The sequence below is a fragment of the Anas acuta genome, chromosome 5 (genome assembly GCF_963932015.1).
Source record: "Anas acuta chromosome 5, bAnaAcu1.1, whole genome shotgun sequence".
Taxonomy (NCBI): domain Eukaryota; kingdom Metazoa; phylum Chordata; class Aves; order Anseriformes; family Anatidae; genus Anas; species Anas acuta.
In genome coordinates, this window is record NC_088983.1 from 27,616,566 (window position 1) to 27,634,343 (window position 17,778).

The 17,778-nt window shown below is 40.7% G+C and overlaps 1 protein-coding gene across 1 annotated transcript in view; it reads left to right on the top strand.

The window, feature by feature from the left end:
* BRSK2 (BR serine/threonine kinase 2) overlaps positions 1 to 17,778 on the top strand; it is a 302,139-nt gene that overhangs the window by 220,293 nt on the left and 64,068 nt on the right. Inside the window, exons 8-11 of the mRNA XM_068683402.1 lie at positions 5,025 to 5,058; positions 6,156 to 6,224; positions 9,198 to 9,344; positions 17,368 to 17,399. Of these exons, the coding sequence (XP_068539503.1) occupies positions 5,025 to 5,058; positions 6,156 to 6,224; positions 9,198 to 9,344; positions 17,368 to 17,399 (282 nt within the window). The remainder of the gene's footprint in view (positions 1 to 5,024; positions 5,059 to 6,155; positions 6,225 to 9,197; positions 9,345 to 17,367; positions 17,400 to 17,778) is intronic.

The window sequence follows — 17,778 nt, forward strand, 5'->3', positions numbered from 1 at the left end:
CATTGGCTCTCTTTGAGCTCAGGGTATTTGGAACATCCAGCACGCTGTGTGTTTGTTAAAAATGTTAAGAGATTTCATCTAGCTCCTGGTTCCTGTACACCTTGTATTTGGCAGATCACCACACCCGCGAGGAGATTAATTCAGAAGGGCGGTGCAGTACCCAGCTGCCGTACACCTCTGTGTCAAGCACCGCTTTGGATTTTAATGATGAGGCATGATGCTGCACTTATTGTTTCCACTTTATGTAGCTGTATATACGAACATGTGCATGTTATCTAAAACATATGCAAGTGTCCTGCATCCAGATCCTGCTAGCATTGCAAATATAGGCTCTTAAACCTGGAAAATGCCAAAATTAGCAATTTTTACCCCATCTCACCAAGAGCTTCCATTACCAGCACTCCATTTACTTCTCCTTTGTTTTCCACTCCATTCTTAACAAATTCTCCCAGTCATTTCTGCTCCATATTTTGTCCCATGTCCCAGATCCTTTACTCTTTTGCTAGATTCCAGCTCTAGTTTCCCCTACTTGGTTGTCCCAGTCTGTTGCTCTCAGTCCCAGATCTAACTCCAGATATTTTTGCACTCAGCTGGGTATCAGTTTTAGATAAAAAGTTTGGTCTGGGAAGTGTTGCCAGTTCTGGTTGAATTTTCATCTTAATGCTCTATAAAATTTCCACCAGTAAATGCAAACTGTGGTTTTCTAGTGGTTATGTTTGAATACATTTTTCCAGAGAATGTGAACAAATCATTAAGTTTTCCCTTTACATTTGAGGATGCTAGAAATTTTCCTTTTTTTATGGGAGAAAACATATTTAATTTAAATTAGATTTAAATAGTGAGTGGAAATGTTTTGGCTTGTACACAGCACACATACATATACAAACATGAAACCAGTCTGAGGCAGACAACCAGCAGAGAAATTCTCAGAGACATTAAATTGATGGTAAGCCATAAGCAATTTAAAATGAGAATTATGAAGAGAAATATCAGACAGCTTTATTAATAAGGAATAACATTGGCCTTGCCTATAGTACATCCCAAGGTATGTTTAAAGAGTTTTAATTCTGCAAAATAAAGCACTGAGATGAGATATGTTACTCTTTAGGTTGCCAGTATAAAATTTCCTTGGCCCCAGAACATTCATGCACATTAGAATATGGCCATTAATTACAAGCTTGTACAGTTCTTTTTCACCAAATCTTTGTCTCATTTGGTGTTTTGATGGTGGTGTGTTGTTGCCTTTTTTGTTTGTTTGTTTGTTTGTTTTTAAATAGCTATTTAATATTTCATTTTCCCTCATCATTCATTTTATGGATCTATTTGTTATTTCTGCTCACCACATTGAAGCCTTGCTATGAATGCTAGATAGGATTTTCATCTCAGTCTTAAATTTACAGATATTAACTATACTGAAAACTGAGGAACTTGCAGTTTGAGATTGGTTGTAAATGTCTCAGTTTAAGGCGTGTAGCTTTTCATGTGCCTTCACAGATGGATCCTGTGAGAGGGGCAGAGAGTTTGATTCTCCAGTATGCCAACCAGATGGATCTATCCCAAAGTTGTCCTTCATGGCACCAAGTGACCAAGCTTTAGCGATTCTTAGCTTTTGAATACTGAATTTTGTGATCTTTGAGGCCTTTTAATAAAGCATCCTGTTTCAGTTTTTCTATTAAGATCTCTTAAAGGATCCAAGTCTTAACAATTTGAATTCATATATTAATTAATGAACTGATTTGCAAATTCCCAGAAAGTACTTACACTTGAGGAGTAAACAGCTGTAAGATGGCTTGGCTGAGGGCTAGATGCTGAGTTTTCTCATATAGAGCTCAATGTCTGAATTGAAGATGTAATTGCAAAACAGCACTCAACCTTAACTACAGCTCCTACTTTAATTACAGCCCTAACTACAGCTACTGCCTTCACTGCAGCCCTAACTACCTGCTGCTTCTGGAACCGTTTCTTCCCTGCATTACTTTCCTATGTGATTTGTGGCTGTTACTTTCTCCACTCAGGATGTTCTAACATGCAATCTTCTGAAGAACTCCTGAAGAATTTATCTCTTTTGCTGTTCCTCTGGTGTTCCCCTTCATCTCAGCCCTTTTCTACCCAGAACAGGGGGAAAGTACAGGCAGCTTTTTGCACTAGCGAGTGTCTTCTGTTTCTGAAAGCCACCTTGGAGATACTGAATAACATGGAGGTAGAAGGGACTCTAGCATCTGAACAACAGCAAAACCAGCCAGACACAGGAGGACTTCAGTGCCTCCACTTTATCAAGGTATCTTCACGCATAGGGAAACAGAGAGCGAGACTTCTTTCTTTCTGCAGAAACACTGCCTCCAGCTGTGAGGTCTGAAGAATGGCACTCAGAGAAGCGTTTCTTGTTCCCCAAATAGTATCTGCTTAAGTCATGGATCCAAAGACCCCAAGCATGGACACTCATCTTTGATGGGACCTGGGAACTGTCAGGAAGTGCAATAGATGATTTGTCACACTGTGGAGTAGGATCATACAGAACAGCTCTCCCTGTGCTTGGTGATCAACCCACTGCTTCCCTGGAAAAGCAGTTGCTTTGCAGAGACAGACAGGCAGGCTGTGTGTGCACAGTGCACGTCTCTCTTACCTGAGTAAGGAGACAGCAGGTCAGAACTGCTTGCACAAGTCAGTGGTACATCACATCTGCACTGAAGATACAGCACTGGTTGTCTCAGATCTGCTGTAGGATCATCGTATCTTGCTGTGCACAGATCAGAAATGACTTTTTTAATTTTTCAGGTGAGATTCAGGATAGATGCACCAAGGATATATCCATTTCTCTCTGCATGCATGACCCTTGTTTAGGGTTGTCCTGGATGTCACTGATGCACTCTGGCTTATTTCCTCTGGTCAAAGTCCCATGTAAATGCTTGCTAAGGGCTCCCAAGATCTTTAAAGATTCTTGTGTCCAAGAGTCACAGCTGTGAATGACCACTCAGAGAGCCCTTCCTGCCCCAGGCAGGCTAGACGGGGAAAATCAACATCACCCTTGAAATAAACACTGCCAGCATCGGAGCTTTTTTGCAGCAATACCCGCAGGCAGCAACTGCTTCTTGATCTTGCTGAGCGATATACTTATTTGTTATCAAGGGCAGATTGTGGCTTTTGCTGCACAGAGATGTAGCTGAAAGATGAGGAGATGGCCTAAGGGAAAAGGCAGGGAATGTCGCTCTGACACACGTATATTGAATAATTAGCGATAAGAGCCAAAGAAATATTCATGACTCTGTAGAAAGATAAATAGATTTTTGATTAAATTTGAGTTTTCTCTTTAAAGCAGTTGAAGTTGCTCTGTGATTGGCAGCATGGAAATGAGTTTTCTACGGATTCTGGCTGGCCGGAGGATCCCGTTTCGAGCTGTTCGCCAAGATAATGCTGCAGATATCTAGCTAGTGTGTGCTGGCAAGAATTCAGAGTGGCTATGCCAGAAACCTGTGCTCTCTGGGCAGTTGCAGTGCAGCTGTTGAATGATTGAATCAATCCAACTTGTTGAAAGGATTTATTATAGCTTTTTCTCTGCCCATTCTCCTAAATTTTAGTCGAATTTCACTGGTGTCTTAAAATACACCTGGCAGGTTCCACTGCACTCCAGGAGACATCAGGGAAGTAGAATGCTTTAAGTGCATTTGTTAGAGAGATTCATAAATGGGCACCTACCCATCTTGGGGTCTTCACAACACCTACATTTTTCTTTTCAAGGATGTTTGCACAGAAAGCTGACAAGATGGTTGTATTCTGCAGCATTTGTAATTAAGAATTCTGAAATCTGTCTTTGTTGGAGTCATCATATACAAATAAAAAGTCAGAAGCACTTTGCAAATCGAGATAATGACTCATCCAGCACACCCCAGGTGGCATGTCCACCTAAACAGGATTGTGCTGAAGGATGCTGTGCTATGGGTTCTGTTCCTATAACTCTCTTTGCCACAATATTTTTGTCCAAGTTTAAATCACATTACCACCTTCCTTACACCTCCCATCCTACCCTCCGTTTGCTGCCCTGTCGAAGCAGGCTTATGCTTATCGTAGAACCATAGAAGGTGAACCTGTGATAAGGTTGACAGAGCTGTGCTTCTGTTTTGCTCATTACTTTGTGAGACAGGTATTGCCCAGCCATGATTGTGTTTGTCACAAGAAACAAATGCACAAATGAAGACAGGCTCAGGGACTGCTGGGAGGTGTCAGTATAAACAATAGTGAGATTGGCACGCAGGTCTCAGGCAGTTTGCATCCCTTTTTCTTGTCAAGTTACTTTAATGAAGGCTATAAAAATGAATAGCCCTGGCTATAATCTTTAGGAATTAAAATGATTACCTGGCAAGTTGAAGTAATTAACTATTCTCAGCCAGGAATCAAGGCAGAGATATATGGGTAGAAGGATGCAACAAGAATATATTAACTCGCTAGGTAATAGTACTGCTGTCTATCCTTTTTATTGTTGTTGTTTGGTTGTTTTGGTTGTGGTTTGTTGTGTTGTTTTTTTTAGGAAAAAAAAAAAAAAGCATGTTGAAACCATGTATTGGCAGCTGTAATGACCGCTGGAATAATTGAGAGCAGTCTTAGTAGAAGAAATGCAAGATAATGTTTGGGGATACATGTGTTTGGTCTGAAAACATTATGTTTGTTTGTTTTCCTAAAAGGCTTTCCAGTGCATGTCTTCCTTCTAGTTAGATACATGGTCAAGTAAAAGCATATCGTTAGAAGGCTGGAATTTTATATAATCACAGAATATGCCTGGTCTTCCCTTCCTTTCTAGCTTTTAAGAAATTCATAGTAGGGCCACAGAATTTTGCATTATGCTAGTTGACCGTTTTCAGAGTTTGTCTTACAAGGTATTCTCATTAAGGTAAGGAAGAAAAGTGCTGGCTTTGCACGCTTGCTTTCTGTATAAGCAAGCCAATCCTGATTCTGTTAAGCAAAATGGAAATGCAAAGAACTCATAAATACCAGACTGTTGCATGCTCATTCAACTGTATTTTGTGTTTCAGATCACCACATTATGCCTGCCCTGAAGTTATCCGGGTAAGATGATTAAAATCTGTGTGCCTATATTTTAAAGTGTCACTCATTGTGTGTGTGCAGATAGACCCTCTCTACACGAAATCTGTCCACGGCAGACAGCATGGGAGGGGAGACAGAGAATGTAACTGTGGTTTTGGTTGTTTGTCTCAGCTCTGAATCAAACCACATCAACTGTTGGAGGGAAATGATCCCATGTTGTTCTCACAGTACCCTTTATGCAATGTGTTCAGACAGAAAAGCAGTAGCCTCAGTTAACTTGATCTTTCAACTCAAGGGGTACAGTCCCCTAGGTTTTGCCTTCCCTGATGTAGCTGTCATTTCAGCAGAAGAACTGGGGTTGGCTGTCAGTGATGTTGGTTTCTTTTATGTGCTATAAACTATCCTTTCCCCCTACTCTTCCTTTGTCCTTTTAAAATAAGTACCCCAGATTCCAGTGGGTAAGATTCACCCTGTAGCCCCCTTTAGGTTCTGAAAAGATGCTATAAGGCCTCCCTGGAGCCTTTTCTCCTCCAGGCTGAACAACCCCAGCTCCCTCAGCCTGTCTCCATAGGAGAGATATCCTCCTCTGGACTCACTCCAACAGGTCCATGTCCTTCTTATACTGCGGAGTTGAATCCAGAACTAGAGAGTTCTCAGGAAAGAAGCCTATCAACCTTTTGGAGCATATCATTGATGTAAAGCCAAGCAAGAAGTGTACAGAGGACACTGTCCAACCAATACCTGAGTTCACAAATAACATGACTGGTGATGAGCTCCCTGAAGAACCAAGGAAGAGAAGAACACCTTTTTGATGTCTTTAATGCACCTCTGACTCTGTTTAAGTGCCAGTTCTAAAATTGTTCCAGTCATCAGCCATTCCTGCCTTGCTCCCCACTTCTGACCCTGTTCTTGCAGAACCCAGATAAGACTGTAAACTGATGTTCATAAAAATTCAACTAATGGGCTGTGCTGTGGCCTTCTAGTTGGGAAGTCCACCTTGGGAAGCAGGTGTCTGAACCAAAATGTGGGGATTCCCATTCTCCTCTCTCGTGTTCTTCAAGGGTAATTAATTCATTTACTAGTGAGCACTCTTTTGAACCTGTGTCATTGCTGTGCAGGGAGAAAAATACGATGGAAGGAAAGCAGACGTCTGGAGCTGTGGAGTCATTTTATTTGCGTTGCTAGTGGTGAGTCATCTTCCTTGCTCTATACTTTAAAAAGAAAAGAAAAATCCCCAAATGCTGCTGTATTTAATGGTGATTCTATTGACATCATGTACAGATTGCTTTTTCTTTAGTTCCCCTATTTTTGTATCTCTCGGTTGCATCCTTTCCTCTTAGTTCTACATCAGTCCCAAAGGAAAAGCATGAAGAATATTTCACTGCTTCTTTGAAATGCAGCTGCCCTGCATGGGAGAGCATAGACAAGTGCCGAAGTCTTGCCTCCATAAATGTTCTTTGCTGTGTTGTAATATTGCAGCTCTTTGAAGAGCCTCATTCAAAGCACACTGATTTTTTTTACCCAAAAGAATGCACAGGGTTACAACTCCAGGACACAGAGAATGTCAAATAAGTTGCCCTTCACAGGATTAAAACATGGCTGGGTTTGGGAAGCATTTGTTTTTTTCTGCTGTATGTACATATGCATTTCAGTAGGTATATGCATACATTAACTGCAGTCCTTTATCAAGAGCAGATTTAAGTGCAACAGTTTTGTTTCATGCAAGTATTGAGCTACATTTTTATTTGGTTCACTTGAGAATATAAAACTAAGCCAGTAGTACAACGTTTAAATCAGTTCCCATCTGGCTCAGATATAATACTTTCCTTAGTATTCAAAATGTAGTATCTCGTAACTTAGCCGTCTTCCGATCAAAGTTTCAATTCTCTGCAGAATTTATTCTGATTTGCAGTGTAATGTAACACTCCCAAACATACAATAATTGGATGTCCAGCTGAAAGCAGATAGGCTTGGCATGTTATCAATTTCCATGGTTAAGTGTAGGAAAATACAGATAATAGTTCATATAAGTATGACTTCACTACATGCAGAATTAATAGTATATGTGAGAATAGATTTAATGTGTGTTAGTTTTTTGTAATAGTTTAAACAATCATCTACTATTAAAAAAAAAACAACCCTGAAGCCAAATTTTGATGTCCTTTTATGATTATTAGTAAACCTAGTTACTAATTCTTCACTTAAATGTTTTATTTTGACAAAAGCATTTGTTCAATTAAAATAAAACTTTCTGTCAGGGTTAGATTCTGTTCATAATTTTGGCTTAAAATACTTGAAAATGACAAAGGATTTTTGTTTCAGAAATTATACTAATAATTTTTAAAAATAGTTAGAATCAAAATATATTGAAATAATCTCAGTATGGTGCTTTAAATCACCGTAACAAATTTTGTTTTTTTCTTTTTTGGTTATTATAATTTGCTGATATTTCTAATTTTAAAATTTATTTTCTTGATGTTGCAAGGGAGGAGTTTTAACTATCTCACTAAGTATCCCCTGGTCATCTCTAGCTCTTGAGCAACTATTTGCATGGGTGACAAAGCAGAGATATAAAATGAGCTCTTTATATGACTTACTGAGTTGGTAAGAAAAGACAAGAGAAGCTGGCAAGATGGCTAGGACTTGTGGGAGTGGGCTTTTCCTTTGCAGGTGGATTCTCTGTCAAGATTTGGTGTCTGTCTGTTGCTGGGAAGCATCTTCATCTGTTCCTACATATATACATGAGCCTGCAAAACGACTGAAATAAGTCTATTATTGACAGAGAGTGCAGAACTCTCCAGTTAATTATGTCAGGAGAAACCCTGCAAAAAGTCTCAAGCTGTAATAGCAGGTGGTAGTAATAAAAGAGCTGTAGTTGTTACCTTCAGGAAATGCCACAAAGCAGCCTTGCTGACTTCATCGTGGATTAAATTGCGTTAGCCAAAGTACTGAACTATCAGAATTGATTTTCCTGTGAGTCTGGAATGGTTAGGAGAAAAGCAGATAACTCAGGAGGTTGGTTGCAGAAGACAGGGAGGCCCTTTCTTCATGGCTGCTTGAATGAACAAACAAAAGTAAATAGTGCCCAGTAGCTGCTGCTGTCAGGCGGGCTTTCCAAGGCTTCTGTAAATGGAGCTGTTGGTCTCTCTCACTAAACCAGACACAGGACTGCTTATACAGATGCAATACTCGCTGTAGTAAGAGCAGTGCCAGCACTGACAACTGAAAGCTTCATTATCACAGCAGCTGACAGCTTGCAACTTCCTACAAACCTTCCTGGAAATCGAAGAAGCTCAGCACCTACCAGTATTAGTCAGTGAAAGAGGGAAGTGAGAATATCCAGGAAGGTGCAGACTTGCTATAAAAGGATATTGGCTTCAGTCAGTGGAGTTATCCTAAAGATTTCAACTTCTTTTTTCCTTTTTGTCCTTGCAGCAAGGATAGGTCTTTTGCTGCTTTTTTGTGACAAGCTGATGATCTATTCAAAATGTAATTCCAGCTAAAAAAACTCAAGCCATTCATGTAAGTGAGCTACAGTAGGGAAGCAATAGGAACCGATGACCTGACCACTGCATGGGAACTGCATGGAGTATATTAACCAGGTAGAACGTCTGCTGCTTCCAAAAGGCTAAAGTTGGTTAGGATTTCTTTGAGCTGTGTCATTGCACTGCTCCATCAGAAGGAGGATGTTCTTTGCTGAAAGTCTCTCAAATGCTGTTCACCTCCTTTCCAATGTCTGCAATAAATGTGTCTCGGGAAGATTAAAAATAAGGAGACGATAAACATTGCTGCAGTGAAAGTATGCCCAGGAGGAATACCAGCAGATCAAAAGCTTGAGCTGAATTTAAGTGAATCCATGCATCTTTGCTGAATTTGCCTGGAAAGGCAATTTCATATTTTGTATTATGCTTTATACTGGTAGTCATTTTCTAATTAAAGGTTTAAAAAAAATACACTGTGTCCTCAGTTTTTTTCCTGCATTGGAGAAAATACAGCAGCACTAAGAAATTATTTATTTTCAGTGGATAAAGAGACTGTTTCACTTATTATAATACTTCATTATGAGCTGATTTTCTCTTTTCCTTTATCTTATGTTTATCTTGGCTTTTCTCCTTTTGCCCTCTCCAACTAACTCCCTTGCCTCTGTCACATCCCTGCAGGGTGCCCTGCCATTCGATGACGACAACTTGAGGCAGCTGTTGGAGAAGGTGAAGCGTGGAGTGTTCCACATGCCACATTTTATCCCCCCGGACTGTCAGAACCTCTTGCGGGGGATGATTGAAGTGGATGCCTCGAAACGTCTCACGGTAAGAAGGCATTTGCTGCAAGCCATGTGACCAAGGCTTCATTGGTCACCTAGTTGCAGTTGTGGGTGTATAATTAAGGAAACTTGTTGATTTGCTGCCGGTCCTGTGTGTTTCCTCCTGAACCAAGGATGAGTGGAGTTAGTGGAGGCTGGGGAAGAAGTTTGATGCCTTCTCTTTTAAACGATGGGGCCAGATTACCTTTGTGTTGCTTCTCTAGCTTCATGATCCTCCCTCATGTGCCACAGTGGGCATTTAGAATAACTCCTTCATAATGTCCTCACAGTGTTACTGACCCATTAGCACAGTTTGGAGTCCACCTGGGTAGTCTGCCTCTCCTGGTAGGTGCACCCATTTGTCAGGGACATCATGTAATTGTTTGAAGGTCAAAACTGCTAGGACAGTTCTTTGAAGCTTTGCTATTAAACAGAGTATGTTTTGTTTTGTTTTGTTTTAAATTTCTAACAAAAGTGTGGCTTCTCACTTCATGCCACACAGCTGCATTGTATTCTGTCCTGTATGTGCTCTGCATTATCCTGTGGCAGCATTCAGAGTGGGGGTCTTCTAGTTGCTATTCCGTGTTCTGCCCTGTGGTCCTGAGCACAATTAGGCCTGCAGTGCTGAGCTGCTGGCATTCGGCATTGAATCTTTGCATCTGGGATGCATCCCATCACTACAACAACCCTGCAAGGGTGAGCACTGTGTAGTGATTGTATCCTTCATTAACACTGTGGTAATGTTTTGGGGAATTAAAAAAAATTAGCAATTAAAATCGTTTTGGAAAGCAAGATTGCCTGCTTGTCAGTGGAGGCTTCTGCCTTTATGGGTACATTGCCCTTGTAAATCCTATTGTCAGGCTCTGGTGATGATTTTATACAGATTTACTAAGCTCACAGATTCTGAGTGGGAGTATGTATAAAGAAATGTAAATTTAAAACTCCTCCTGGTTCTTCAGTCTGCTAAAATATTTATAAATAAACTCTCAGATCAGTGCTTGGCCTCTCTGCTGAGATTGCTAACAACAGAATCAGTCTCCACCAGCTGTGATGGTGCTTTTGGGATGCACACACCTGTCTGCTAAGAAGTGAACTGAAGCTCCCTTCTCAACTCTCTTAAGAGTAGTACCTGGCAGCTGCAGCCAGGTTTTTATTTTGTTCCTTACAAAACCAGGTCATGCACTGGTGACGTAGGTGGAAAGTTCTTTATGATATTACAGGTATCCTTACCTCTGCAAACACAGTAACCATCACATTGCGGTATGAGAGTAGCACTGATAGAAAAGTAAATACATATGTTAGGCACTTTAAAAGCCCTTTTTCATTATATTTTTAAAGAAAGAGAGAAAACAATACTTTTTCAAGTATTTTTATGTGAGGAATTCTCCAGAGGCTAGGGCTGTACCCTGAGACGTGAGAGAGGTGTTTTTTGTGACTGAGAAAGTCACTAAGTCCTTCTCTATCTCAGTTTCCTTTCCATAAGGTAAATGTAACAGTATTCCCTGCCTCACAAACTGGGTAGAGCAAGACAGTAAGGCAGCAAGGGGTGGGTAGACAAGCCCCTGAATGATGTGCGTACTGCCTTTGCTTCCCAGATACATACATTGCTGCTTTTGCTCCGGAAACCAGCATGATGCAGAACAGATGAGATGTACTTATTTTTCTCTGAAAGATCTTAGTGCAGATGGCTTGAGTATGCCAGTGAGCAGATCATCAGACATTAGATCTTCTTCAAATTGTTATGATTTAATTTTGTTATAGAACAATCCAATTTCTTAGTATTGCCTGAAGCTTTTGAATTATGCGATACAGCAGAAACTGTACACACACAAGAGAGAAAAATGTTAAAGGAAATCAAGGTCCCATAGTGATCTCCCCCTTTTCTTGATCAAAAAGAAGCTGTTATTTCCTTAGGGAGAAAGAAAACAGATCAGATAGTTATGGACAAGCACTAACCAGTAGATTGTGAATAAGAATTTGAAATAGAATGTCTTTAGGAGATGAGAGATGAGAGGAAAAAAGGATTGCTCTTTGTTACTAGCTGCAATCTTATTTTCATTATTTTAGGGTCTTGGTTTGCTGTCCCTGCTGCTGTCACACTTCCCTTTCTATGCTGTTAGCGTTGCGGTTGCTTAGAGCGCCAGGCAGAAGGGAGCTCTTTGTTTACTGCACAGGAGCTGGGAATTCATTTCCAGGAGAGAGCTGAATTCTGTTTCAGCTGTGTCCTGTGAAGAAAGGATATAAATATGGGTTTATTTGGAAGCCACTATTCTTAGAAAATTTCTCACTTGAATCAATTTGATGTTTTTATAAAGATGTGAGCAAAATTGTAGCCTGGGTACAATAAGGACAGATGTAGTTGTTAACATTAGTGATCATTCGTTCAGTATCTTACTGGTGAATTCAGCAGAAAAACACAGTGAATGTAAGGTCACTAGATTTTTTTCTTCTATTTTTCCCTTCCTCTCTCTGCTTTGTTTCTCCTTTTTTTCTTTCTTTCCTTTTTTTTTTTTTTGATTTGTATCTTTTTTTTTCCTTTTCCTCCAACTGCATTTCCCTCCCTGCAGTAATTGCCATTTCACAGCACACCCACACCTTCCCCAGTCCATCTGTTAAAATGATCAACAAAAACAGAACTAGTATTCACGTTCAACTGTCATCATTCGGCTTCAGTGGTAGAGCTTGAGACAATTAATGGAGAGGAGAGTACTCAGAATTATTGTTGCTGGCCCTTTCCTGCCTTAAGAAATTGGCATTACCTTTCAATGTATATGATTCATTTATGGAAAGAGGAGTTCATTATGTCTTAGTGGAATAATCTTCATGCTCACCATGTGTTATGTAGCCTAAAGAACAGATAGTGGGATGTGCCTGACCACTCTCCTTTACTGGGCTCAATTACCTAAACATACTTTGAGTAAAAGAATCCATGTTTTTCTTTCAGTAGGCTGCAAAAGGAGATTCTAGCTTCTGGGCGTGGTATTTCTGACCACCTGCGTTCAGGAAAGATTAAATCAAACTGGCAGTGGTGTAAAGGATGAATACTAAGGTGGTCAGAACTGCAGAGAGCTTGTTTGAATAACAGTCTAAAAGAGCTCGACGTAGTGTACCCAGGTGATATGTGAGAGAGGATGCACTAGTCATCCTCATATGCATTAGAGGTAATTACTGGAGAGAGGTTTATTTAAACTAAAGGAAGATACTGGCACAAAAACAAATGTATGTCAAATAGCCTGATGTGAAAGTAGGCTGGAAATTGGAAAATGCATTTTAGCTGTATCAGTGGAGTTCTGGGACAGCTTTCTAGTAGAAGTAGTATCAGGAGGGCAAAGTGAACTAGTTTTCAGTTAGATAAGGTTTATGGAAGAAAATGAGTGCTCTCAGTGCCTGCAGTATTGCAGGATACAGTTCCTTTCGATTATGTGCACTTTGGAAAGTGAATGTTTTCTACTTGGATGTTTTCAATGATTCAGCATCTCTACAATGAAGAATTACAGTTCCTGTGGTAGAATCCATTTGCATTCTCCACTGATGTTTTCTTCTGCAGAAACACAAAGGCAAAGAGGGGAGAGTAAGGAGCTTTGGGTCCACTCTCCTGTTAAAGATGGGTGAGCATTTTTAAAACTGTATATGTGCAGCAAGTTGGATCAGAGCAGATCAGTTATTGCAGAATAAACTATTATGATAAAACCGTTACTGTTCCCTGTGCTGACATTTTATTCCAGAATAAAATGACTTAATTTGCGTTGGATGTCCACGTAGATGTTAAGTCTGAAATACTAGCCAAGTTAAATTACCCGAATTTTCAGAATCTCTTCTCTGCTGTTTTTTTTTTTTTTTTTTCCTGGGGTCTAATGTGTGCTAATGATGATGTTATCTCTATTGCTCGGAGCACAGAATCTAAAGAATGTTAAAAAAAAAAAAAAAAAAAAAAAAAAAAAAAAAAAAACAGAGGGAAAACTTATCTTGCTCCCTTCATTTTTCTAGAAGGTCTTTTGGTAAGGTGCCTATCACATCATTCAAATTGTCTCACTTCACCACCTGTAGAATGGAGGTAATTGTCCAGTTGATGTATTTAGGCAGTATGCTTTTGGCTGCCAAAGGCCTATTCCTACAATGTGCATTTAGCACAGTGATGCCTTGCCCTTGTCAAGGTCCCTAGAGGCTGCTATAGTATGGCTGCTACTACTGACAAAGACAATAGTTCTACCATTGCTGTTTGTGCTCAGCTTGAATCCTTTGGTCAGGAAAAGCCTGTATCTTGACATCATACAGCAGGTTTAAAGCCCAGACTAGAGGATCTTCTAACTGAACAAGATTGATCTGAAGTATACATCGAGTTAGTGCACAGATGGGTTTGAGACTGTTCACTTTCTGGACAGGGAAGTTTGGAAACTGACATGAGTTCAAGCCCAGAAGCCCTCATCCATATCTACAGACTTCAAGAAAGTTTTTCATCAGGTCAGAACTTTTTAGCTTGGCAACCACTCTGCTGAGATCAGTGCTGAGGATGTAGACAGCACTGTCTTGTTTTCCATCTGCCTGTCTGTCTCCATCTGTTGTTCCCGGTCTTAGAATTCAGACGTAAGCTCCTTGGGGGAGGAGACCTCCTTTTCTGATGAACTTATACAGCTCTTTATCGCAGTGGATCTATAAGTGTGGCTCCTAAATAAATGCTACTTCAGTATACAAGGTTAATATGTATTGGAAGTATTTTAAGTAAAACTGTGACAAAGGAATTCCCCTTCTTCCATCACAGCATTTTAGCTTGCAGAGGTCTGTCCTCTGACTGTGCATGTGCAATGGATCTGATCATGTTTTTGTTTCAGAGATGACATCATGAGGCAATTGCCTGCGGTGGCTAGGAGATATTAAGAAGCAGCATTTTAACAACTTCCATAAAACGGCATTAAATTTGGCAAACTCATGTGCAAACAGCAAGAAGAACCCTCTGGGGAGGGCTGTTAAATGCCTTCGTCACTTAAATGCATTTAAACATTGTGTTTAAATGAAGGCAGGAGGAGTGAGATTAGCTCCCACTGTGTATCTCCCTCCCCTACACTGCATAGTAAAAAGCATACAGACTTCTCCTTGTCAAAACCAATCGCCCTCCCATAACCCTCCTGTCACTTTAATGCAGATGAAAAGCAACAAAGCATTAATTAATTACCTTTAAAAAAGCAATGAAGATGTTGGCAGCAGCAAGTACACTTGTAATAACATTTCAATGCAATTACATTTGAATCAGAATAGAAATTGGTTTTGTAGAGTACTTTTCGGATCTGGGATATCCCTGAGTATTTCACAGCAATGATTTTGATGTGGATGAAACTGCAGATGTGTAGGTAAACAGCAGCCATTGTTGTTCCCACATGAGAGCTTTCATACACCTTCAGATATATATCACGGCACTATGGGACTTCTCTTTCAGAAAAATGCTATATGGGATCATTAGCTTGGAGGAGGTGATCAGCAGGATGGGCAGAAGGGATTTCTCTTTCATATATTCTCTGAAGGAGCCCAAGGGTTCCCCGACTAAGACATGAACTGGTGACCCTCCTTTCTTCCCCCTCTCTGACTTAGAGAACAACGTGCTGTTTTCTGCCTATTGCAGGCACAAAAGAAAAATGTGACCCAGAGAGACAGAAAATGCAAGAGAAGAAGCAAGCATGAAAGAGACTTGGACATTGCTTAGCTGCATCATCTGCATCTTGTCTGAAATCATTAATGTCTCTAATCCTCCGTGTGGTGTGTAGGAAATAGAGTAGATATGCATCTCAGGCTCTTTTCAGTGGTGCCTAGTGCCAGGACCAGAGACAGTGGGCACAAACTGGAACACAGGAGGTTCCATCTGAACATAGGAAGCTGCTCTTTGCTATGCAGTGCCAGAGCCCTGGCACAGGTTGCCCAGAGTGGTTGTGGAGTCTCCCTCCTTGGAGATATTCAAAAGCCTCCTGGACACGGTAGGTAGACCTCATGTCCAGGTGTCCCTGCTTGAGCAAGGGTTGGACCAGATGACTTTCAGAGGTCCCTTCCCACCTCAACCATTCGGTAATCTCACAGGGTGGTTTTACCAAACAAAGGAGGCACAGTTCTTAGCAGATCCTCATAGCAGCGTGCACTTGATAACTAAGAATGTTAAAGCCCTGTCCTGTGGAAGATGTACAAAACAGGCTCTTCTGATAGGCTCTGTACCTCAGCTTGCACAGAGCAAGAGGAATAGGGCTGCATCTACAGACTGTAAGGGGAACATACGTAGATATGTACCTTATCTCCTTAAATTAAGCTGCTCGGGGAGACAGCAGTGTGTTGTGAATACTCCACATGTCTCATAGTAGTGCAGGAGTGAAAGGACTACCTGGTACGGGGGAGCTGTGATGATGGGGGCTCCCTGTGGCAGAGCTGTTACCCACGGACTGAGGTTCTGTGTCATATGCAACACCAGAATGAGCAGTAATAACAATTAAAAAAAAAAAACAAAAAAAAAAACAGATGTGGCCCTGTGTGGCCCTGTGACCTCTCCCAGCTGCAGTAGTGCAGTTTTTTTTTTTTTCCCTTTCTTAGATCTGCTCTCACTGAGGGACAAACAACATTGCTCATGGCTGGGCTCTGGCCAGTGGTGGGTCCCTTTGGAGCAGCTAGAGCTGGTTCTTATCTAACATGGGGCAGCTGCTGGGCTCTGCTCACAGAGGCCACCTCTGCAGCCCCCTGCTACCAAAACCTTGCCACGTAAACCCCATACATTCAGTCAAGGAGCTGTTATTCCACAGCACAGAGGCCTCTGATTCACTCCTCTCTGTGATGAACACTTACTTTCTATCTGTGAGATTTTGTTGTTTGTCCATTCCTCTTTTTTTTTTTTTTTTTTGCTCTCTGATTCTGGAATTGAAGTGGAAAGTAATAGGAGCAGGACAGCTGTCTCTGTTCTTCCTGACCAGTTTAATGGGCCTGCGATTTCATCATGTAGCTGTTAGCACTTGAGTTTCCTTCCAGCTCTCTCCTGCCTCTCAGTTGTGTGTTGCACAAACACAAACCTGTGTGCAGTGAGTGTGCACATTGCTCTGCACGTACAAAGGCTTTTGTAACGGGAAATACAAAAAATATTGTTCTCGTAATGAATAATCCCTGAGTATCTATGAAAAGTGCTTTTCTATTGTGATGATGCTTCAAAAAAACAGGATTAGGAAGGTTCTGCTGTAAGTATATAATGTTAACAGTTTATTCTCCCTGCTGTTGGGGTTTCTCTTGGCAAAAAGCTGTTATTTTTTTCCCCTCTTCTCATGGAAATTGTGGTCATCATGTAACATTTGTTGGTATATGCCTTCCATGGGTGGACAAAGCCACTGTTAAGCTTTGGTCAGTCCTTCATTACATAGTAAAATATTCACATGTGAAGCAGAAAAAAGGAAAGCAAAATAAACTTGCAGGCAGGGGTTCAGCTACTGGAACAATAAATATTATCTTTTTGACGTAGAACCTAATTCCACTTGGTCTTTAGATTTTAATGGTAAGTCTGAAGCTAATCAAGCATGGGTTATGGCAGATCACGTCACATGTCCACGTTTTATTTTGTTCATGTACGTTGTCTATTTCAACCTGTCTATTTCAACCTTTCTCTCTCTCTTTCCAAAATAAAAACTGGAAATGAACTTTTGGTGTAAACTGTCAGTCATTATGCACATACTGATAGGAGCCGTTTGTTAGCTTCAGTTGTATTTTCAAGGGGAATGGCTTAGGAAGGGAAAAACCTAAATGGCCAAAACACTTGCTGGTGAAGCCTTGTCCTTGCACATTTTCCTGGGATTTGCTCCTGACTTGTTCCATTGTCCAGAGAAATAATCTCATATACAGTGGGGTGGGTGAGGATGAACATGCTCTTTATGCAGTAGAAAGTTCCTGTTGTTTGCACAGATCCAGCTCTGGAATGGTGGATTTAGTCCTCACTAGAAGCAAGCCTTGAATAAGGATGTCTTGTGGAGTTACCTTTTTTGTTTTACAGAGCTAATTCCTTGTTTTCTTTTTCTTTGCAGCTAGAACATATTCAGAAACACATATGGTATATGTAAGTAATGCTTTTTAAATTCACTTTTGCATGCATTCAGTATTAATCATGTTACGGGGGCTGTTATTCTCGTGATCTATGACAAGAGAGATTGGAGTTTGAAAGCAGCTTTCACACAGGTGGAGAAAGGGGCAGAGGACGGGAAGGCATCTAATGTGTTGTTTTTTTTACCCTCTGCTGCTAGTATAATTTCATCCCTATAGATTCAAGCTGGGAAATATGTATGCAGTGACTAACAGTTGTTTGAAATAAAACATTCAGTCCACCAACTTTCTGTGTAAAAAAGATACCTGCAAGTCATCACCACTGAAAAAACCCACAACCTAACAGCCATATTTGGTTTGCTCTTCAAGTGCTCCAGAGAATCCCTTGTAATACC